Raw genomic sequence first — 25,933 nt, forward strand, 5'->3', positions numbered from 1 at the left:
GGGAATAGCCAATAGCCAATAGGATAATAGGTATTTGAGACAATATCTAATGTAATATAGGTATACAAAATTTTTGTACCTACCTATTTTAGTATTTGTACGTATAAATATGTAATTTTGATCATTTAGACCATAATGATAAATATTAAAATAAAAAATATAATTTAATACTAAAGAAGTATTCTGAATACATCAGTAGTAAATACTTTTGGGAAATAGTATTCTAAAATTATTGCGAATAGGTACTGTATTCAGAAATTCAGCTAAATTACAATAATACGGTAACATGATATTTGTATTGTTATTGTAAATTGTTAATCATTTTTGAATTTCCTTTTTTTAAAAACGATTATTGTTATTGAAGTCGACTGAAATTCAAAATTATACCTTCTTCATCCTTTATAATATTTAAATTGTTCAAATTTAAAGATAAACGATCACACTAAATCCACAGTCTCAGAATTCTTGGATCTAGAGTATTAAATATTTATTAGAATTTTATTTAAAATTAAAAATTAAATTAAAATGTATAAATTCATGTCGAAGTGCCTTCACCTGGTTAGTTCTTCCCTCAAATCACTCAAGCCACTGCACTTAATTTAATAAAAAAACAACCATTATGCTTATTATGATTTTTTATGTATAGGTATCGGATTGCATAAATTCGAAATCAAAGATATTAGAAAAAAAAAAAAAATTAAAATATAAGGTAGTTACTTGTTTCTTATTACTTATCGCTCCGCTATAGGTATTATATTATTATATAGTGTACCGTTATTGTTCCTACAGTTATCATGTTTAGCTTATGATAGATAATCTATTTTAAGAAATGAGAAAACAAAATTTTAGATCATGGTATATTAGTATATCGTTCAAACAATACGAAAATTAAATTTAATACGATAAAATGAATTTTAATAAATTACTTACAATTATTTTCATCAATAACTCTGAAAATTCATTTTTATAATAAAATATTATAACTTAAGTTATTAAAATATGTGAAAATGACCGTATAATATTAATTAAGGCATTGCGATGGCAATGCCAGAAAAGAATAATTGCCAAAAGAAAAAGGGATTAAAAGTTTACAATATTGTCTAATTGGTTCTAAACCAGTGGTTCTCAACTGCCGATCCGAGATAAAAAAGAAACCGGTCCGTGTTAACCTATTGGAAAAAATTATCTTTCCAAATTCCAAAGTATATATATATTTTTTTTTTTTTGTAATTGATACACCGGTATTGCTATATTTTATTTATATTTATAAATGCTTTTAACTTTTTATTTAATTTAATACACTAATCTGCAAGCAAAACTAAAAAATAATGTATAACTTTTTAATTTTTTGAACTTTTTTATTATTATTATTTTTTTTTATTTTCAAAAGTGATACTAAAGCCTTCGTCGGACTATCAAGTAAAACAGTAAAAAATTTCAGCCAAAATGGTTCCGTATTTTTCTCGGTTAGCGTGGTCGTTGAAAACCTCTTACAATTTTATATAGTATAGTACCTATAGATAATATAAATATAGATATAGATATTTTTATGTATATAAGTATATAACAGTATAATGAATGTAAACAGCATCAGAGTTCTAAGCAGTAAACTATACAACTGCTATAGTTAAATCACTTAAAAAATAAATAGTAAACTTAGATACATAATCATTTTCTTTACTTTTTTTTCATTCACATTTTTATTAGTAACAGGACAAGAACTTTATTTATAATTTGTGTTACCAGTATTCGATGGATCATATTGTCTTAGTGAAGTTGAAGCTTTTATTTTGAAATAGTTTAAAATGGATTTTTTTTATTAGAATTAATTGAATCCATGATACAAATTATAGATTTAATTATAGATTAAACACTTTGCACCTTAATAGGTTTAACACGATTTTAAATTTAATAGATGATTTTATTTTAAGTAAATTTAATGAATTTTGAGAATAGGATAGATAGCTAATACTTTGACGCACCTTCGCTATTTAAACATCCACATTATTGAACACTATTAAAGTGGATTACCAAATTATTATTAATTTTAAGAACCATACCTACATGTAATCTAGAAATATGTTGTTTCACAATAATCCTTGGATCAACCTTACGAATCAAAATGTAATCTGTAGACTATGAATACATCTACCCTAAATATTATATATACCATGTTAAGAGCACCTAAAAATTCATTATTATACACACAACTATTTTTGTATGTATTCAATGACTACGTAGGACTTCATTTATTATAAGTTATATTAATTTATGCAAATTTGTTCTTACGTCTTAAAAATATTCCATCACATTAATGAATGGTGTGGGCATATCTCTTGGGCTGGCTTTTTATCCTACTTATGATCAATGCACTTTTTGATTGAGAAAAAAAATGTTTTGTATTCAATCTCCCGGATTACTTTGAAAGGCGTACGAATCAGTACAAACGTCAGATATAGTTGTTAAATTTTTATGTTAATATAACATATTACATATAATTAACAAGAAGTTCTTTTTTTAATGTTTATACACAATAAATGTTCATACTCAAAGCATAAAAATAAATAAATAATTTAAAAGTTGTATTTATTTTTATCTGAAATTATGTATTCATAGTTCAAGTTTTTTACCGAAATAAAAACACTATACCTTATTAACCTATACATTTTTATGCCATCACACAAATGATAATTTAATATTTATATTTAGTTACAAAATTTACAATTTCACGTAAGTTTTTTTTTTTTAGGCGAGTAAAGTTTGTTTTAAGTTTAAACTAAATTTATTATCTGTATTTATTTAAAGTATAAATAAGTTGAGTATGCATTTTAATTATTTATTTTTTATTTTTATTGTGATTAATAGTTATGTTATCACTATTTAGTGGAGAAAATGTAAGAACTAATGGTTATGATGACAATTACAAACAATGTTTGGCTGCTGTTTAATCTTTAGTTGTTGGAAAGATGAAACAAGTAACTTTAACTTTACGTATGGTTGCAATTTCTCCTTTTCACTATAAGACTTTAGAAGCTTTTATTGGTATGTTAAACTTTGTACACAATAGTATCACATATCGTATTGATATCATTGTGTTTATTTCTATTATTCTGGTTTGCATAGTAAAATTATTGAGTGGGATATGAAGGAAAAGTAACTATTGGAAGATTTAATGATGCCGCAAAACATATCTTATCCAAATTTATATTTTCATATAAATTTAATTTTAGTTCAAAAAAAATTATTGATTTTTTTTTTTGCATAAGACCACAAATCAAAAGATAAATATCATACTATATTTATAGATTAATAAAGAGATACGAAGATCGGTTAATAATACAGTAAACATTTTTATGTTCTAAATATTAGTTTACTGTGATTATATAATGTATACCATGCCTATAGATATAGGTTATTAAGAATTATTAAATTGTTAAATATTCAAATTTTTTATACATTTATGATATTTTTATTGGTATTTATATATAAGAATAATAAAAAACGAAGCTAGTAGGTATTTTTTTGACAACTCAATAATCGCGGTTTGGATAGAGCGGTGCATCAACGGATTCGCCGCGAAGATGAAGTATAGGCCACCGATATGACGTCGTCGAGAGCGTTCGGGACAATCGTTGGTCTAGTGGTCTCGACTGAGTCCGTGTGGGTTATCAACGCTCGGATTGTCGGCGTGTCCCATATAGCTACAATTATTAGCCTCGTCGTATTGTTATTTTGGTTCTATCTCCAAGTTCCTTAAGTAGTGTGGTTTATGAAAGTTTCGAAAATAAAAGTAGAAATAAATTGTATCCTAAAATGTACTCGTACATACTATATATTCATGTCACCGTTGGTACCGAATACCTAGTGAATATGCACTTTAAGTAGTGTGTTTACTGTCAGTCCGGAATCTCTTATTATTCAGCCGATATTCATTTCATAAAGACGGAGATGGTATCCATATAATAGGAGTGACCTTCCCCCTATCCATATATATCTCTTTCTTGTCGATCGTCCGTACAGTTGACCGGAAATCAGTCTTTTAGTGACGACCGTTTTTGATTGATCGTCGCTGCGTACATATTATGTACTAAGGTCCCGCCGCACATTCTGGTCTCTGTGCAAGTTGCCCGCGGTATTGTGGCTGCCATATTCCACGTACGCAGTAATATAATGATATAATATGTTGGTATATCACTGCTTCTATACAATGAAGAGCTAAACATTATTTTATGAGGTTTTACGATAGGCAAACTTCTCATACAAATTCTCTAATTAAAACTTTAATTTTACAATTTTATCCTCATTAATAATTAGTACTCAATCCCTGCGAGTTCTTGACAATATTTTTATAATTACTGCTCTTCCGGTTTTTCCGGAAAGTCGAATTTTCTACCGGTGGTACTGGGGTAACGTTACACCAGCTTCACATATCTTTAAGAGCTATAAGTAATTACATTCAAGTAAATGCAGAAATTTACAGAAGAAGGCATGTAGTATAAAATATGTTAATAGTTCTTATTGAAGAAACGGGTATAGAGATAAGATTACTTATGAAGTTATGAACATTCAAAATAATTGACATGAAGTGAATGGATAAATAACAAATACACTGTACAACAGCCCAAACTTTTTATTTGGTTTGTTCAATTAACGTCGGTTTATACCAACTAGTTTTGACAGAACCTTGTATGAACTATTATAGTAGCTTCATTATAATTTATGGTAGCATATTTATTTAATTTCAGTAATTTTAATATTATTTATATATTATTATTGAATAAAGAAATTATGAACTAAATATAAATCGTTGTTGTCTAGCTTCATTATAGCGACGCATTTTTATGCTGAGAACAAGCGTCTCAACAAACGGCTGACAAACTTGAGTTGGGTCCCAGATTTCAAAAACAGCATGAGTTGGGTCCCGGTATACTTTATAAAGTATATAAGTTGGGTTAGCCTATTTGCGTTACCCAGGAGACACCACGTGGAGGTTGGCTAGAATGCCTTCTAAAAATTTTGTTTTTTTGTCATGTTAAGGTCTGATGTAAAAATTATTAAAATATTAAAATTATTATTAAGTAATTAGATTAATTTTAGAAAATAAAAAATATTATATATTATTTAGTAATAAATATTTGTACTAAAATAAATATAAGCTATAGGGAATAAATTTAAATGACACTTCTTTTACAAAATTTAACCGCGTCAATTCTCCATTAGTAAAAGAAAGCATCTTTTCTCTTAAAAAATAATACTACAAAACACTATACGTATTTTATTTTATATTTTATTAAATGGACACTTCTAGCGTTGACACGTGCCGGTATACTGGCAAGTTACAATATGTTATCCGGTGACAACTGTCCGGTTACGTTGTATTATACGTCTTATTAAAATAAGATATGAATTTATTATTTAATAATATAATAATAATAATAATAATAATATATATACATATAATACCGCGGACTAAACTCGTGTTTTTTTTTTAAGGGATCAAATATCTTGGGATCCAACTCGCGTTTTCCCCAAACGGCTGTTGCAATGATTAGCTATGGCTGAGTTAACATTAATTACGGATCTTGTGAGGGTTCACTATTATAGTGTACAGTTATTTATAATGTGTCAGTAAAAAATGTATTGAAAGTAGTGTATTATAGAAATATTATAATAAATATAATCTCAGAATAACCTACCCAATCTATTGAATAGAACGCTGTTTACATTTGGATTATAGCATACATATTCGTAAATATGAAAACAACTACAATAGTGTTAACTAAATCATGGGACATGGGACCTCTGGTTTTAGAGAATAGGAAGAAAAGGAAAGAATATTCTATACACTAGAGTCCACAGTACAGTGTTTAGGTATTTTCAGATATACCAAACCCGTTGATTCCACAGTATTTTCATACCTCACACAGGTCACGCTATTGTACTTTTTTATTAAAATATAAACAACTAATTTAACTAAAATTTACTCGGAAATTATTTGACTTCATCACATTTTTTTTTTTGTAACGGACAGTCTGCTTACTATAATAAAATATACGCTCTGTATTATTGTCGATGTCCCTGAAGTTTGACAACCAAATTCAAAAAGGTGTTAAGGAAGCAACACATTTACAAATACACTTTCAATAAACAAAAATTTGAAATCGGACATTTATAATATTTGGGTAGAGAAATATTTGCTAAACATACATTTAATACTATTTACTTTTATTAATAAATATCTTACGTCAGGTGGTTCTAACAATAAGATATTACGTGATCATCGTTAAAACAATACTAACACATGGTGATGAAACACTTAAATACAATTCACATTTATTATATTTGTGTAATTAGTTGGTAGTTACAAGATTATTTGGTAAAATAATTATTAATGCTAAATCTTAAAATAGAAAGTGACAATCAGGTATGAAGTCAGAATTTATTTTTATTTTTTATTTTTTTGGTTGTTTGGGGAGGGGATTTAAATAATTTTGGATACAATTTTTATTTTTTATTTTCTATAATATGATTGATATATAAAATCTTTTAATTTTAATTTTTAAAGATAACAGTTGTCTTTAATAAGTTCATACTAAGATTATGATATTTATTATTAATTTCTTAAATATAAATTATTTTAATTATATTCAGGTAATAAATTTAAATGTGTCAATAAAATACATAAATAATCTAAACAGTAAAGCGTAAACAATTAAATATTTTTTAACATATTAACATGTGATATATGTGACCTGCTTTTAGTCAGTATAGGTAATAGGTTTATTTTTTTTTTAGTCAAATGTAAAGCGGAATAATTATATTATAATTATATAAAGCTTTTGATTATTTGTTCTTTTATATATACATATATTTGATTCCTTGGCTTTTTACCGACAATTTGAGGATGAGGTATATATCAACGAAATTAAAATAGGTAGGTACTACTTATTATATTTTACAAGAAATATAAAAATATAAAATATCTTTAATCGATGAAAATAAAGTCTATAATTATTTTTTGTTTAATATAATTTTATATTATTTCAAATAGATTTAATAGATAATGGATAATCGCTGTTACACTGATAAACCACAAATAAATTTGAATTTCAGCAAACTTTAAAAACTGTCTAAAAATTATTGACTTAACCTTAGTAAAAGTTTTTAACACAAATTTTTTTCTAAAAATTGGATTTACAAATGGCTATTTTGATTTTTCTTAAATATCAAGTAAAAAATTTTTTAACTATTAAAATGTAAAAAAAAAAAAATTGAAAAATATTTTAAATTTTAGTGCAGACGACAATTGACAATTAAAAAAAAAAAAATTGAAAATGTACAATAGAACAAAAGTTATTGTAATTATTGTCAGTTCATCGTGAAACACTTAGTATATTTAAATAGTTAAATATATTTGGACGTATAGTAAATAAAATTGTGAATTTAATTTGGAATAAAAAGATTTGCATGAGTTAGTTGTACGATAAAATATACTGTTGCTTTTTTTGCCCAACTTTCTGGTGAAAATGTTGAATCATTGTCTATATAATTTTCTACTAAATAATCATTACATTTTGTAAGTTTTTCATTCATAGGTTGTATTTCAGCTAATTTGTCGTAAAAGTAATACCCAACAACTTGTAGATCTAGAAATGGCTATCTAAATATAATATATGTTAAATATTAGCTTATTTTTGTATTTTGCACGTACTTCGATGAAACATCAAACTTTTTTATTATTCTGTACTAAGATAATCCTAGGTAAAATCAATAATCACGAACATAAGTTAATTGTCAACTTAATTTACTTCATTATGTATAGCTATATTAAATTCAACATAAATGCTTTCTAAATTAAACTCATTATAATAATTTTAAAAATATCTACATTGGATTCTTGTTTTTTGACTTTTAGTAAAGTGCAAACTAAAGGTATTTAATTATTGTTTTTTAATATCTGAATTATTGTAAAAATTGGTAAAAAAAACTTTTTACAGTAGGAAAATGTTCCACAAACGAAAAAAATGGTTGATTTACTTAGGAATTTTAAATTGTTATTCGTGCCAAATAAAAAAGTTCTCTTTTCCGCATTATTAAATTTTAAAAGTATATTATATATTTTAAATGTGAATTATTGTGTTTTATACACCTACGCCATATCTTTGGTTGTGATTGCATTTATATTATTTATCTATAAATATGAATATATTAACTTGGAAGGTCGTTTACGCATATATACAGTATCCTTAATATATATCGTCTGAGTGGGCCCAATCGTACGACCGTCAACCTGCAAAATGTCGGCGACGGGGTAAAATCCTGCGAGTACCGGATATCTAATAGCTGGACTAAAGGAACTAAGGCAGTGCCCCCACAGGATCGCTGAACGTTCTTTGTACTAAGACCCGCCTAGTCGGGAGAGAAATGGAATACTCCGCATGGCGAATTGGGTGTCCTCTTCCCATGACTTAAATCTTGCCTGGACCGAGAGTTCAAGACTGTAGTAGCCAGATCACCCTTTGAGTGAAACACATGCGCGTATTTAGCCGATTCAAGGCTGGATACGACTTTAGGCACTTAAATAAAGACGGTAATTTGTTCACAAGCAAACTGTACGCACGAAAAGGAATCGTCGTGGTAAACATATGCGTTGCCCCGACGATTTGCATGTGGAAATTGGAAGTTGCGAAGGTCGGAACGACAGGTTCAAACCATGTATCACGGGACCTGGAGTAAGTCTCGTCGGGTAAGCTTGCTGATAGGAGCTTGGGGCTCTGGGGGGCGACGACCGGATGATGCGTGATCGCAGGTGTTCATAGAGGACCAGCGCTCGTCCATAGTATGGCCGCCGCACTTGGGGAAAGACTCGTGGTGGTTGTGGGAGTACCGCCTTTGTTAAAAGAGGCTAGGTTCGAGCGAGAAACCGCCGCACAGTGGTCTAAAACGTTATTTTAGGTGTTCAATAGTCTTATTTCAAAATTTATTAAAAAAAAAAAAGTATCAAAACTATATTATCATATGTTCCTTAACTCAATACAAAATTTCTTAATCATACATTCATTTTTACCTGCTTTAAACTAATTGAACGTAAAAATTGTACGTCTTAGACGTTTTTTTTTACTTATGTTGAAACTATAATGAAACTTTACATATTATTTATCAGGAAAATATATATTTTTTTTGCTTTATTTCCTATAGGTATATTAATAGTACTAGACAGATAAAAAAATACTTATTTTAATTTTTTTTTTTTGACTGTATGAAAATATTCCAAATATTTAAGATTTTAAGATTTTTCTTTTTAGCGTGTCAATAAATATTACTCAATTTTATCCAAAATCTTATGTGGACCTAAAATAAAGTAAATTTTCAAGATTTTGAAAACGTTATTTTCTTTGCGTCCATGGGAAATTATTGCGTATAGCAATTATTTCTGTAAATTTCATTGCAATATTCGCAGCAAAAGTGAATTGTGTGGGAAATTTATTAATTTTGGTATTTGAATGGGGTATTTTTATGTCATAAAAAGGTAGGATAAGTTCTATGATTATCGATTAAATTATGTTGATAATAATTATTTGAACTTGTCGTTAGTTAATGACTAATGTGTAGACCATAGTTGTGTAAACGTGCAGTTGATTATGACACATTCACATATATATATATGTAACATGATATACTTACAAAGTTATAGAATTTATTGTCATTAAAGTAAATCTTTAAGTCTTTGTCCAAGTATAATACTACTTATTAAATTAAGTAATTTATATAATATAAAATATAAGTTATAATTGATTTAGGTACTCTAACCATCGAATATGGATAGCTATTTGAAGGTAAGGGAAAATTTATTAATATTTTTAGTATTTTTCAGTAAATATTATTACGTTTAACCGGTTATTATAACGTATTTTCAGTTGATCTTGCAACTAACAATAAGCGTCTAAAATGTATTTTAAATCGTGAACTATATGAATCGTTCGTAAATTATAATACATGTTCTATGCAATCTGTGATAATTGTTAGTACAAGAAAATTATTGTTTATTTTTACTCAAGATAAATTCAGTGGATTAAAGTGGAACGGTGTTTCTATTAAAACAATAGAAAATGCAATTTTAAATTTTTCTTTAGAATCATTAAAAAAATGGATAAAAGAGTACCAAAATAATAATAAATTTAACAAAATGCATAACGAGGTTTGATTCATATTTCAAAATACCTTACCACAATAATAATAATAATTTAACATCATTAAATATTGGTAGACTTAATAAAAATTTTAATGAATGTCAATAGCTTCTTCTATTATGACAACTCCTGAAATACATTACATTATGCTTCATAAAGTAAACTTCCAATAGCTGGGCATTGAAGTAATGCCTAAATTTAAAAAAAAGTAACATCATCTCATAAAGCTTAAGATTTCTTGAAGTCTCGTACCAAATTAGATATTTTAAAAATTATACTAGTTACAGCTGATGAAGCATTGCCATTTTTTATTAAAAATTATTTAACAAAACATCAATGTTTGAATATTAGATTAACTGCGAAACAACATAATGCTGATATATATCTACCGTATAACATAATTATTGCAGCAAAAGCATTGTGTTATCCTAACAACTATATAGTTTCTGAAGTTTTTTGTGAAATAAAATTTCAGGATCTTCTTGACCACACCTCGAAAAAAATATTTGAAATTATAATTATTTATAAGTGGAGTTGTGATGGAAGTAATGGATAGTCAATATAAAAACAACATTATTGTTATTCAAACGAATACTCTGACAGTGATTTATTTCTTTTTTCAATTGTTCCTCTCCAGTTGCACTCTTTTAATGACGCAAATGATGAAAATATGATATGGAAAAATAATATATAAGAACTTCTACACAGTTTTATATATAAATCAAGTTTAAATCCCCCAAAATAACCAAATACTACTATAGTAAATGAAGTAAATGCTATTGAAGATCAATTATAAAATTTGTTGGCTTCACACATAATATTTAATAGTACAGAAGTAACAGTGAAGCATACATTAGTATTTATAATGGTCGCGGGAGAGGCTTGCTATCGTGTCTAAGCAGATCTGGCTGCCTGGTGGGAAGTGTCTGGCTTTTGGGAGCTCACCCTGGCACGACCACTCGGAGGTGGTAACACGCAATTAAATAAGGGAGTGAAGTGTCACAGGCTTTAAAACTGAACGAACTTATCAAGCCCCGCAACACACGGATAGATGCCCTTAATATGTTTTAAGTTATTGCTTATTATTTAACGCTCAATTATATTTTCTCCTTCCAAATTATTGTTATATTGTTTATTATATATCCACACGATATCCCTCGTTTAGTACATTTATACCGATATTGGCAATTTTGAAGAAGTTTTTGAAAATTAAACTAGTATTTATTAACTATAAAAATTAATATTCGTTTTTGCTTGGCATTTCTCAACAGAATTCATTTTATTTATTTTTGAAAACACAGCGTATCTACTAATGAAGTGATACATGGCTGTTTTGGTTATCAAGTATTATTAACATAATAATAGTAGTATATAAAAATCAATGATAATCGATTATTGTAATAGATTACGACGATTAACCTCTTGTTAAATAATAATATTTTATAGTTTAGAGAGCCAATTCAAGTATACATTTTTTGGCAATAAATTCAAAGGTCGACTTTATATTTACTCAAAATTGGAAACCACCTCAATTTTAGCCATTTTGATAACTCTTAAAACCACCTAAATTAAATTCGTAATCAGAAATCACCTTTAGTGTAGAACATTTATATATTTTTATTATTCCAAAAGGTGATGTTCAACATAAAACAAAAATAAAAAAACACATATTGATGTAAAATTAATACAATCATTGCTTTTTGTTCAAAATCTAATACGTACATAAATTAATTAGAATCTGTAATTACTAATTACTATAAAAATACTATATTGGTGAACTCAGAATATGACCTCATACTCAAGATTTAAATGTGATTTCAGGTGTATTTGTGTTTGCTTTACTGAAATCATACTGTTTAAAAAAGAAAAAATGTAATGTGATCTCATTTATTTTCTAACCTAACCTAACGCATACTTTAACTGTGAGTTACTTAGTGTTGTACGGATATTTAATTGTTATCGACGTTTTCATTGGTGAACATTTAAAAACATAAAAAAGGTAGGTAGAAAATAGTATTTTGATAAAAATAAATTTTATGCTGACCGGTTTTAATGCATTTAATATAATTTGTGAATTTCTTACTTTTTTTAAACTTTTTATAATCTATATTTGTCAATTTTAAATTTTAGAGTTTATGATGATAATCGTTAATATAAAAGACAATTTAATCTAAAGTGGGTTTTATTATAAATTAGATACATTATTAGTGTTAAGAGAAGAAAAAAATATTAATACAAAATTTTCTCAATTATTATAATTTTTTTTTTTTTTTTTTACTGAACTTAAGCCCGGCGACTAGGGCCATTAGCTGTTGTAGGGGTTATAAACTGTAGGTAGAGGTAAGGTTGGTATAGGTAGGTAGGTTGTTTTTACGATTGTTATGGTTATTACGATTGATAGCAAACACGTGTATGTGTGGTAAGGTTTTTAACCACTACGAGCCCGGGTGGTCACCAATTCAGGAACTAGTAGCTGTGGCCGTTACTTAATCTCAGTTGCATTCCGCGACTGGCAGCAGCCAACGCGCCACACCAAGCCACTATTATATTATAAAATTATTTGTGCGCGTAGGTATATTTAGTGTAGGTCATTTATTGCTTAATTTTAACCATAATATGCAAAATAAATTATTTTTGTGTAAGATGTCATACTGTTATACTGTTATCACAAGTGTCTGCTTTTGTAGGTCATATAAAAGTATAAAAATGAATAAATGACTTGAATATTTTAAATTTTTATTTTAAATTATATTTATAAAGTTTAAGTATTTGTCTGAAATACATAATTTTTATTTTATCACTTTAAACTTCATGGATACTTAAAAAATGTGTGACTTTTATATTAACTGTAATTATTAATTATTTATAGAATAGTTCAGAATATAATACTTATAATAATCAAAGGAAATATTTAATGCACATCACCGTTGCAATGATACGTTTCATGGTTATCTATTGTAAGTATAACATTAAATAATTTAACTTTTTTAAACATGTATATTTATTAATTAAATAGAGTAAAGGATACAGTTATTGACATTGTAAGAAAAATACAGGTTTAATTCATCGTAATAATCTATTATCATGGCTGAACATTTTTTCCTATCAATAAAAAATGTTCTATCTTTTGAATTTTACTATCATTATTTGTATAAGTTTAATAGTTTTTTTTTAATTATTGTCTTTTTGCAAAATTATCATTAAGTATAGTAAATTTATTATATTAGCATATATATAGTAATTTTATTATATTAGCACCTATATATTTTCGTCTATAAAATGAAGGTTCTTGTTACTATTTCCGGAAAGATTAATAACCTAAATAGGCACCTATATAAATAATGCAAAAGTAAAACTAATTTACACATACGAATATATTTGTAAGTAAATTTTTATTAAATATAAAAAAAAAAAATCTAATATTTAATATTTTTAACTTGAAACAAAATATGATTCATCTTTTAAAATCGGAGAAGTAAAATAAATTTACATACAGGTATTAGTCGATAAACTTCTATTAAATATAAATAAGTAATATTTTATGTTACTAACTGGTAATATCAATTTATTAGTCCTTGATATTTTAAAATTAATATAAATAACTAATAGTAAGTAAAAATAAAATTTTTAAACTTTAGAATAATTTTAAATATAGGGATCTATAGATACTTTTTTAGAACTAATAATATACTACCAAAACAAAGTTATAAATACCAATGAAACAAGTCTCTTTTAAAAAATAAAAAACAAAAAAATCAAGAATACAATCTTAAAATGTATAAATTTAGTTGTACAATACAATAGTTAAACTTTAAAAATGTAATACGTATGTACCTTACCCCAGGCATAATTTTATTTATATGTCAATTTTAAAATTAAAAATTTGTTAAAAATTTGTTGGTACTTAATATATAGGTATAGTACTTCGTCAGATCCCAAGTTAATTGTGTTATACTTGTTACTTCTAAGTTCTAAGAATTTTCTATAAATAAAAAGCAATTCTTTACACTTCTAAAATCCTGAAATATTTCAAATTCATTGGATAAGGTAGCTAAATGATTTAAAATTATTATATTATTTGTGCTAAAAAGCACCCAAATTGTTGTTTTAAAGTTCATCAAATTTATTACTTTGTTGTAAAAATGCAGGAATTTCTAATCATAAAATAAAAACTCTTTCAAGTACTTTTTTTTTACTTAGTCAACGTACCGAAGTATATAAAAAACGGAATTTTAATTACTGTTCATTTCTTCTTAAAATGTTTTAAATTTTCTGTGAGTTCATTTGCTCGAATATATTTATCTATTTTTAATACGTTTTTCATCATTAAAAATATATCTAATTAACGAATTTTGAATTTTGATTTTGAAAAATAAATGTATGCTAGTATTATTTTTCTTCACTCTAATGTTCATACGCTTAAATATAAATAAGATTTTGTAAACCAATTTATTACTTGAAAATGAAAATTTTTTTTTAAATTCTAAATCAACACTATTTATTGATAAAATAGCTTAATATGTCAATAACAGTACCCTTGCCAATAATTGTATGCTTTGCCCTAATTATTTTTCAATAATTTCAGTTCAGTTTGCTTTATTATTCTTATATGATGTTGTTGAAGTAAATGCTGCTTCGGTTGCACGACAATCAAGTCAAACCGAGAATAATTTGTCTTGTGTAGTTATTATAGACGCAGGAAGCACTGGATCTAAAGTATAAGCTGCTGGTTTTAAAAAAAGTAGGTATTTATTTTTTTAATCTTACTCGTAAATTTTCTATGAGACGAAAAAAAAAATGAATTTGAATATAACAGTATGAATGAAACATAACTAGCAAACTAGTTTTAATGTCTTAAAACATTAATGTGATTAATTGGTGAGAGGTTGCGTGTGAGAGTAATTTTTTAATGATGAATAAAATCTTTGGTAAATGTGATAGAAGCGCTATTAACTTAGCATGGGTAAAAATACTAAAGAGTATCGGTGAGTGTAGGGAGATGGAACTCAATGCAGAACACTTAAACACTTAGAAATATTCAAGAAGACTTATTTTTACCAATCAATCAATTCAGGTCATTTTGAAGAAGGTAACTGTCGAAAATTGAGTTAATACACAGGTAAAACTTCATATTATCTGGAAAAATAGCATAATCACAAAAAAGGGAGATGATAGTTATTTTTTAAGGGAGCTTCGATTATTTCCCACAGTAAATAAAATTGATAAGATAACCTTTAAAACTTTAAAAGACTTAAAATAAGGATCTACTTGTAATATGAAACTGATATCAGGAAATTATGAGGTGATCTATACTTATGAGATAAAGACTTCAATCAGGAAAAATTATCTACTGAGTAGATTGTATTCTACTCAATTAATAGGTTGATAGTTTATGACATTGTATGTGTCACCGGTCTTAAGTATTGAAGTTATAGAATTAATTTGTGCATGGACGGGAGAAAATATCAGCAGCGAGTGATTATTTTAATGAGATTTATGAAGGGTCAATCGATACTTAATATTCTTGAGCGTCTTGAACAAGTAGTTAGCTAAAATAATTTTCAATCAATATGTTCACGCCGTATCTCTGTATATTGTCTTTATGTACCCGTTAAACTTATCGTATTATTTTATATTTTCTTATAAATATTGTATAGATATGCGTGGCTTCTGGCGATTATGCTAATGCGATTCCATCACAGAACACGGTACATATTTGTTCAAGTCTTTGACAGAACACGGGACCACCATCGAGTGAATGCCATAAGTCACGTTTAAAAGACCATGCGAACGTTTGATTACAGTCATTACCTGGCACCTGTATTATAATAAGGTTCATCCAGGCCAGACTTACGTTTTGCGGGTAAATATGTATCTCCCCAAAACTGTTGGACGGTTTGTGTGGTGACCAGTGGTGCAATAGTTGGAATTTTCCAGCATTATATCAGCCATCGCATCTGTGCATACTATTGGTCAACAGTTGGAGTATTCCGGCATTACACCGTTTTTCAGACTATTTCACCCGGCTTATCACTCTCTTATAATCAATGCGTTCGTAGTGGTTTTTTTCTTTCAAAATACAAGTTGTTAAATCTTTTACAATATTTCAATGTCTGTTGTTATGATGATTCGTACGACAAAATGCATTATTGTCATTACGACAAGCTAATTTCAAGTGTTATTAAAACCTAATCCTGTATCTGAAACGCATCAGACTTGTCTTTATGAAGGTAAGATGGATATATGTAATATGACTTACGTTGTCAATTGAAAAACGGGGAAATACAAGATTAGTTTTTAATAAAAATAACTTGTCATAAGTATAGTTTTGACTTTGGTTGTGACATGATGTGTATTTGTTCTCTCCGTAACTACTATAGCAGTTATGAATTTACCAGTATAATACTGTTGTACCGTTTACAGTCAATTTTCATAATATCAGTGCAGTACCCTATTCCATTTAAAAATGAATCCCTTTCGCGCATGCAGACTGAGTCGCAAATCATTTTCTAACCTGTAAGGCTATGCGTTTTGTAATTGACCGACGGTGGCAAGCCTTTCTTTCTGCTTTTCATACAACCGTCGTGGCGGACATAAGTTTTTTTCGTCCTCCAACTCACGCTACCTCCACGCAAAAGAAACCGTTTTGAAACGCGTCACTTGTTATTGTTATAGTTTATGATATTGTTTTGTACCACATATATTTTTTAATTTGGTGCAATAAATATTAACGCCTTTTCGGAACGTATAATTTCATACTCTTTGGTATTGGTAAACTACGTCACAACATATGGCACGGTGCAATCGAAGCACACTAAAACGTTTCTCAAACGACCAACACATTGTGTTTAGGTGACCATTCCGACGAGTGACGTTTCGTACCATAGAGCAATGAACAATCACTATTCAATAATTCAACTCTATGTTCTATACCTTCGCGCCGTAATGAGAATGGTGACAATTGTCAATGCCTCCAGTCATCACCATGGTCCACAAAGACACGGAGCCAAAAACTCGGTTGATATTAACAGTTATTACTCGTGGGCAGGCCCGGATTAACATTATCTTAGGCCCTAGACACAGATGGTAAAGAAAATAAGAAGCCTTCTCTCTGAGAGAGGAAGTGTTGAATTTCACTGTTAAGCTTTTTTAAAACAAAAATATTTTTAACATATAAATCAAATCTAAACTTTTATATCATAATAATTTACTTGTTGTGCTAACATGTATATTAACTTATAATAATAATTATAAATAAATAAATAAATAAAAAAAAATATGACAAAAAAATTGTAGCCACACATTTTCGTAGGCCCTAGGCACAGTTCCTACAGTGCTTAATAGCTAATACGGCCCTGCTCGTGGGGCGTGATCAATAATCATAATATCACCAATAAGAGTATTTCCAAAATACAATAATTAAAATTTCTCATAAAAAAATTAAAAATAAATTTATTTATTGATTTAAAAATTTAGAATCACTTAAAAGTTCAATAACCATAAAATTTGATTTTCGTACAAATCTCAGAGGGGAAATTCCACTATCACCTCCCTCCCCTAAAATACGCCATTGCGACAATTTTGACTGCTACATTTTTTGTCTTTGTTTCATGTAGACGTCCACTTTTTGGCTTTTCATTAATAGTGTTTATCTATTTTATTTAATAGACAAATTTTTTCGAAATTTTAACAATTACAGTAGGTTACGATTTTCTTTAATACCTCATTCCATGTTTAATACGTGATGTGAACTATCATACTAACCAGATTTATAAAAAAAATTTAACATTTAATAAAAACTATATGCAAAATGTCATTAGTGTTATCGTAAAATATTTATAGAACGAATGATAAATAGATAAATTGGGACAGAACTAGGCATGGTATTTACTAAGACATGTTTAAAAAATATTTTTTGAACAATAAATTAGGTTACACTTAGCATAACATATGGAATTTTAAAAGTAGCCTTACTTTTTAATCAAAGACACTTGAGAAATTCTAATTTGTTTATTTATTTATTTTTTTGTGTTAAAAAACATTTTTAATTTTATGTATTTAATTTTATAAACTTAATAGAAAGTTTTTCATAGTTTTTTCTTACAAAAACAAAAAAATAATAATTTTTTTTTTTTACTAACTTTTGTGCCGTTTAAGGTTTAAATGTTTAAGAAATTGCTTAATTTCTTATTCCACTCAAAATCTTATTTTTACTTATATATCGGCTATTGGTTTTAAGTATTATTCTTATTATACATTATTGTATAAAAACTGTTATGACAGAGCCTTACATGTATTTTATACAAATTGAATACCCAACATTTTTTATTTTTTATACATTTGATTATTAAGTTTAAAACAACAACTATTAAAATTGTTATTTAGCTGATGGAAGTTATCTTGAACTAGACAATTATATTTTTAAAAGAGAAGAAGGAGGTTTAGCTCAATATGTGAATGATGAAAAAAAAAGTAATTATTGTGTTATGATCTAAATAAACAGAAAATAAATAAATTAAGTCTAAAGTTAATAATTAAACATTATTATGTTGATTTTAGAGGGAAGATTTATTACGCAATTTAGTTCAGCAAGGTGAAGAATTTTTGAATAAAAATCCTAATTGTGGGACAACACCACTTTTATTGAGAGCAACAGCTGGTTTAAGATTGTTAAATGAAAAAACCAATGAAATAATCAATCAAGTATTTTATTAATTTATTAATGTATGCAAAATCCTCAATTATTATTATTTTTAGGCGAAAAGCATTTTCAGTGAATATAACAAGATATTTCAAGTAGATGATAATTCAGTGATTATAATGGATGGTGACGATGAAGGGCTTTTTGCATGGTTCACAGTTAATTATCTCCTTGGTAAAATATTAAAATATAAGTAAATACTTTAATTATTTATTCATTATTAAAATTGTGAAAACATCTATATGTTTAGATAGATTAAACAATCTTGAAAATTCGGTAGCAGTTTTAGATTTAGGTGGTGCATCTTTACAAATCACCTATTTCCCAACTCATGAACATAAAATACCAAATAATACTAGATTTATAAAAGAGTATTCAATTATGGGAACAACGAAAAAATTGTATAACCAAAGGTAAATTATAAACAGAAGCCCGAAAATTATATTTTATGTGACAAATTATTGAAATATAAATATTTTAGTTATTTAGGCTTTGGATTTATGGCTGCACGAACAATTGTTTTCAAACCCGTAGATAGTAGAAATCTAGATTTTACTTCACCGTGTCAACACACAGCTTAAAAAATATCATATTTATTTAATCTCAAAACGTATTATGTAACGTAAGTTTTAATGTTTTTCTTAAGGAATAAAAATCGTTTTAAGTAAATTAATTTGTTTAAAGTTTAAAATTAAATAATTTGAGTATGAGTTTGACATTATATAGATGCTATGTATTTATGTGACGGTTTTATTTTTTAATTTAAATTTCAATAAATTATTACAGTGCAGAAGATTCAAATAGAAGTCCTATTATGCATTACCTTAGTTGTAAAAATTATATTGAAACTGTTGTTAAACAATCTGTTGAATCTGTACATTTAGATAAGAATATAGTAGCAATTTCTTTTTTTTACTATCAAGTTTTAAATGCTAATCTGATTGGTATGTTAAAATTTAAATATAATATTATCACATTTTATTAGTATTATTCTATTTATACCTATTATTTTAATTCATATAATATAATTATTAAGGTGAGAATGGAGGAGATGTTACTTTACAACAAATTGAAAAAGTTGTAAAACGTAATTATTTTATTGTTGTTATTTCTAATTAAGTATAAGTAGTAACAATTTATATGTCATATTTAAAATGTGTCAGTTATTAATATAAAGTATGACTTTTTTTAGAATGTTTTAATGAGAATTTTAAAAAAGATGAACCATTCAAATGTTTTGATTTGATCTATATTTATGTATTATTGCAACAAGGATTTGGTTTTCCTGATGATTCGCCAATCGCTGTTTGTATAATATTACATCGATAATTTCATAAAATTTTACTACTGAAGTTAAATATTAAATGCTTTCATATTTTAGTTCAGGAAATATATAAAAGATTTTGAATTAAGCTGGGCTCTTGGAGCTGCTTACCAAGCCTTAAAAGAAGACGTCCAAAGACAAAACATTGAAAATCACCGAAAAATGAAGATAACCATTATTGTCATAACATTTATATTTAATTACTGTTATCTATACATACCTACATACATCGATGTAATATGATATCATCTATAACTTCATTAGAACTATGTTTTTATTTTTCGCAAATTTTATTTTATTATTTTATGTTGTACATTTTTATTAAGCCTGTTAAATCATATTTATACTCTTATCATAAAGTATATGTATTTAAACTAATCGTATTAGTCCATTGTGGTTAAAAAAAAAAAAAAAAAATGAATTATGATTTGTATATTAATGTGAAAATAAACAATATGGTATAATCCGTCATAGAATTATATGTTTGTTTAAATATTCTGATATCAAATTTTAGGTGTCTATACTATTTTTTTCATAATTATTTTACGTGTAAATTTTATGTAAGACAAATTTATAAAAACGAAACATGACAGAATGTTTTGAAAAAAAATATTTCATTTGAATAATTTTCTAATATAAAAATTAAAAATAGGGTACAGATTATAGTATTTATAAATGAATATTATTTGAACATAGGTATATAAATATTTATTTTTTTTTTTTAAGTCAAAACGTCTTTTTTTAAATGTGTTAATAACAAAGCTATTTAAAAACCATGAAATGTTTAAAATGTAAAATAAAAAAAAGGGATAAGTAGAGGTAACTGCCCATTTTATTATTTGACAGTAGAATGGGATAAACTAAAATTACTCAAACTGATACTAGTGCAGTATAATGAACTTTTAAAAACTAAATTTATAATTTTCGTAATTTTTACTAAATAATCAATATTATAAATCTAATCAATCGATTTTTAGTTGACTTCTGGGCTCTGAATAATGATGATTTTTTATAAAATACGTTTAACTAAAATATTAAAGATGTATATTATATAAATAACTCTATTAATTATTAATGCATCACTGCATACGTATGAGTACGTATAAAATAGTCTAAAATTTATCAAAGAATCTTAGATTTTCTGTCATACTTGGAATAGCCATAAATGTAGTTTTCTCTATTATTTAAGAATTGATAAATCAATAATAAAAAAAATATTGCTACATTTATACTTAAACACTGCATACCAATTCTAAAAATAAATAAATTTAAATATGTATGTAATAATAGAGCCCAACTTAGGAAATATTGACCCGGGGCAATATAATTTAAGGACCTTTAATATTTGTTTAATATAATTTAAAAAATACAGAAAACATTAAAATAAGTAATAACACACATTTATTGCATTAATAAATAACATTTTTATTTATAGTATGTAAATTAATTTTTAATAGTTGAATAATATCTAAATACAAATATTAACCATCTAACAATTCTTATAATTTCAGTAAAAATTAAAATATTAATTAATGTTTACTGATATACATCATGCGCATTGCAGATAAAGTAGTAATACAATTTTAAATATAGGCAATGTAAATAATAAAAAAAAAATTACATGATATAAAATTCAAGCTAAAAATTTATTCGAGATTTTAGTTCACTAAACTTCTGAATTTTATCTGAAAAATCAAACGTGTTAGTTATTTCCCTTTCAACAAATAGACGAATGAGTGAGTTTATTTTTTATCGGTGAAAGGACTTTCTTCTAACGTTTTCAATTAGCTCTAATTTTGAATTTGTTGTTTCTGCTTCGCAATTAAAAATTAACTAAGTTAAATTAAGTCGTAGAGAAATGTAAACATTTGGAAAGACTTCTTTTAAATTATTTTCATATATGTATAGGTGTACATATATAAGTAAATATTTTGAGAAGAAATTATTGGTAAATTTAACTGTATTACTTATATGATTTTAAAAATACACAATTTCTTGTTTTATATTAATTGTATCGATATCACATTTAAATGTAATAATGAATATGTAGGTAGAAGTTTCTGATAGTAATTCTGAATAAAATTTCGTAATAAACCTAAAAATATTACTAATGTTATCATAATATGCGTTTAATATTTTATTAAATTCAGTAACTAAACGGTTAATAATATTTCACAAAAGTTTGAATTTTCTTTAATTGTACGATCATAGAATTTTTTTTCTAACACTTTTTTCTCTACAAAACAAAATATTTTTTGATAATTTGCTAGCTTTATTTTCAATATATATCATATATTCTCTCCTTATGAACTAATATAAGTTTTTAATCCTTTAATAATTTTACAGCTATAAATAAATCTATTCCTGGTTTTTGAAGGTATTTGTTAACAATGTTAAACTACAATAACATTTCACTTCACGTAACTGGCTGTTGCAGTTCACGTGATCACACACATTGACACGTGTTTAAACTCGGGTAATAGATAAACGCGTTGATAATTAGATGACAGGATGGGTTAAATAAATGATAAAGTATTTTTGTACTTTATCTTAAAAGTTAATAGCTTATTTTATCGATTAGATAATAATCTAAAATTACAATAAGAAACGTGACTAACGAGTTTTGTATAAATATTTAATGAAAGCAATAATATTATAAAATGTCAGTGTCACTTTAATATTTATTTATCAATAAGAGCCCGGATCCCGGGGCTACAGCTCCTTAGCGTCCTTTTCCTAAATTGAGCTATGTATAAGGAAGATAGTATTTTGCGCCAATTTTATTACTTGTAATTTGCGCCACGAATAAGCACATTTAAGCGCGTATATAAGTTGCGCCAAAATATAAAAATATAACAGTATTTTGCGCCACATGTACAAATAATTTTGGTATTTTGCATCACATTTTCAACTTCAATACCAGCAGATAAATTAACTGATATCGCATATAATATGTACTGATGCATGTCCAATATAATTTTTATATTGCATTTTATTTTATTTTTATATATTTTATTACTAAACGAAAATTTACTTATTTAATACACGTGGCGTTTGTTTTACTTACATACATTTATTTATAATTTTAATATTAGTGGCGCTAATAACAATTTTAATAAGATGAAGAATGAATCAAATTACAATTTTAGTAGGTACACGATGGTATAAATTACATAATGGCTTTTTATTTAGTTTTACTTAGCGCAAATTACCAAAATAAATTTTTAAATGTGGCGTAAATGACATATATTTATTTATTATTTTTTTTTTTTGATTGTTTTTTGCGTAAATTACATACGCCTATGTATAAAAGGTTAAGTTAGATTAAGTTTTGACCTTTTTACGCTACTCGTTAACTTACTCAGGTATGACTCTTTTTTAGGAAATCAGTGTGGTCAACCTATAAAGAGATTAAAAAGCTGTTATTTTTATTAATATAAATTAAATGATGTGTGTCTGAATGGAAGTGAGATGAAATAAATTGTTATCAACTCCCGTTGCTTAAATGAAAATAAAAAAAACATTATAATAATATCGTTGAAATATTGTTCATATAAAATATTATTTGATATATATATATATAATGTTTTATTTAATTTATTATTTTCGTTTTAATTAAGGTATATAACAATTAATCATTAGGTTTAATACAATATACATTACACGAACAATGGTCTTAAAATAGAGAGAATACAATTACATGATATGTAAAATATATTTACACAGTTGAAAAGAAATAAAAACTCAAGTCGGTCATATAAGGTATTAAAGTACCTAACGTTATTAACTATGTAAAGAAATAAACAAAGTTCAATATTTTTAGCAGAAGTACAATTGTACATCATTTATGTAGGTATATAAATAAACTATTTTATTTAAATTAACTAGGTAATAATAAATATTAATAGAAGTACAATTTTTCAATGTTGTTGTATACAGCTTATAATACTAAGTTAAAGCGCTGGTAACAAAAAAATATTCGTTACCTACTTTATGTATTAGTATTTGTAATACTTATAAATAGAGCATGGTTATGAATGCATTTCTATATTTATTCTGGTGGATCATATGGTATTTTAAGTAAGAAAAATGTGTTTAGTTTTGATGTAGAAATTGGAAGAATGAACTTTTTTTTTATTTGCATTAGAATTTATACAATCTGTAAATATTTTTTCTTACAATGAGCACAAATGACGTCTAAAAGTTAATATAAGAAGATAAAATAAATGAACTACATTTTAGAATCTGAGGACTTGAGAGGGGCGTAACACGATTGCTCATTTTTTACCTTTTTATATTTGAAGAATACAACACGATCGCGCACAAAATTAATTTAATTTTACATTGCTGGCTTATCGTAAATGATTGTAGTTTAAAAAAATATAGTCCAAAATCTGAACAAGGTATTTGGTTGACACAATTTTTTGCATTAGGATTTTTACCCTCGGAAGATGTAGAAAATGCTTTTGCTTATTTAATTGATAATAGCCCTACTGATAATTTTGAATTCACTGATTTTATACTGAACAATTTCATATCACTTGATGCCAATTTTCCATAGATTTTATGGGTACTGAACCTTTAATAAAGGCAATAACTTAAAGGTAATTAGGTAAAAGATACGCGAGCGTGTTGTATTTTTTTCTGGTAAAAATGTAAAAAGTGTGCAATCATGTTGCACCATTTCAGAGAAACCATACAGTGATCAATCTTTGTGATATGGAGTGAGAAGTTTATTTAATTAGTAAGTTACTACACTTAATTCGTTTTAGATACCTTTTGGGGTTACCTGGAATACCTGGAATGAATGGACAAACTCGAGTTGAGTCCCAGATTTCAAAAATAACATGAGTTGAGCTTTGATATAGTTTATGAAATATATGAATTGGGTACCGGTATATTTTATAGAATATATGAATTGGGTCTCGGTATATTTTATAGAATACATGAGTTAGAACTAGCCTACTTGCATTATCCTGGAGATATCACGTGGAAGTGGGCTAGAATAAAGATGATGCATGCATTTTATTTAAAGATCAAAAATATAGATTTGTACGAGAAGTGGTCAGCGGTAATATGTCATGAGGTGTATTAAAAGAAATAATTGTGCCAGGGAGAAATACCTGGACGGCTAAATAAATCGTATGGAATATGTAAAATAAATTGGATTAAAAAAATCAACCTATTAATTAAAATTATATTTATTTGTTGTTTATTATTGACAATTTTTTTTTTTAAATCGAAATATCAAACGATACCTTTGGCACTTATATCATTCGTTGGGTATAACAGGTATATAATATAAGATTGGCGCTTATGTCATACAGTCAAATATTATTGCTTAATTTACATAATATTTTCAACAAAAAGATCAGATTATATTTTATAAAATAGACGATTTGTATACAGTACGTAGGAAAAGGAGAAAGAGAACGGGAAAAAGGATTTTAGTGGATTTTACTAGTTATTGTCTGACGCAGTCTACAATAAGAATGTTGTGACTAAGTCGTCAAGTCGTAATAAAAATAATAATAATAATAAATCTATACCTGGTGGGAATGACGATGGTATTTACATTCACATTAAAAACTCAATACATAAATATATATATATGTGTTACTCAAAAGGATGGATGTAATTGGACCAGGAGTACAGGGGCCTGGCTTTTTTTTGAAAACTTGTTGAAATAAATTCGTTAACTTTTTAAATTTCAATATA

General features: G+C 26.5%; 1 protein-coding gene across 1 annotated transcript; it reads left to right on the plus strand.

Annotated features, from left to right (window-relative positions):
* The first annotated feature begins 2,966 nt into the window (after window positions 1–2,966).
* LOC112604309 (ectonucleoside triphosphate diphosphohydrolase 5-like) lies at window positions 2,967–24,776 on the plus strand. Its single transcript, XM_025353277.1, has 8 exons — window positions 2,967–3,042; window positions 18,576–18,643; window positions 18,750–18,845; window positions 18,948–19,065; window positions 19,142–19,304; window positions 19,678–19,835; window positions 19,928–19,978; window positions 24,649–24,776. The coding sequence occupies exons 1-8, from the start codon at window positions 2,967–2,969 to the stop codon at window positions 24,774–24,776; spliced, it is 858 nt and encodes a 285-aa protein (XP_025209062.1).
* The last annotated feature ends 1,157 nt before the right edge of the window (window positions 24,777–25,933 follow it).

The sequence above is a fragment of the Melanaphis sacchari genome, unplaced genomic scaffold, assembly GCF_002803265.2.
Source record: "Melanaphis sacchari strain LSU unplaced genomic scaffold, SCAv2.0 Contig11_pilon_pilon, whole genome shotgun sequence".
Classification (NCBI taxonomy): domain Eukaryota; kingdom Metazoa; phylum Arthropoda; class Insecta; order Hemiptera; family Aphididae; genus Melanaphis; species Melanaphis sacchari.

Excerpts from the sequence above, each read along its gene's own strand:
- LOC112604309 (XM_025353277.1), top strand. The coding sequence starts at position 2,967 with ATGAAACAAGTAACTTTAACTTTACGTATGGTTGCAATTTCTCCTTTT. Across the intron at positions 18,644-18,749 it reads AAGGAGGTTTAGCTCAATAT|AGGGAAGATTTATTACGCAA; the intron begins GTGAATGATGAA and ends TGTTGATTTTAG. Across the intron at positions 19,836-19,927 it reads TTTAAATGCTAATCTGATTG|GTGAGAATGGAGGAGATGTT; the intron begins GTATGTTAAAAT and ends ATAATTATTAAG.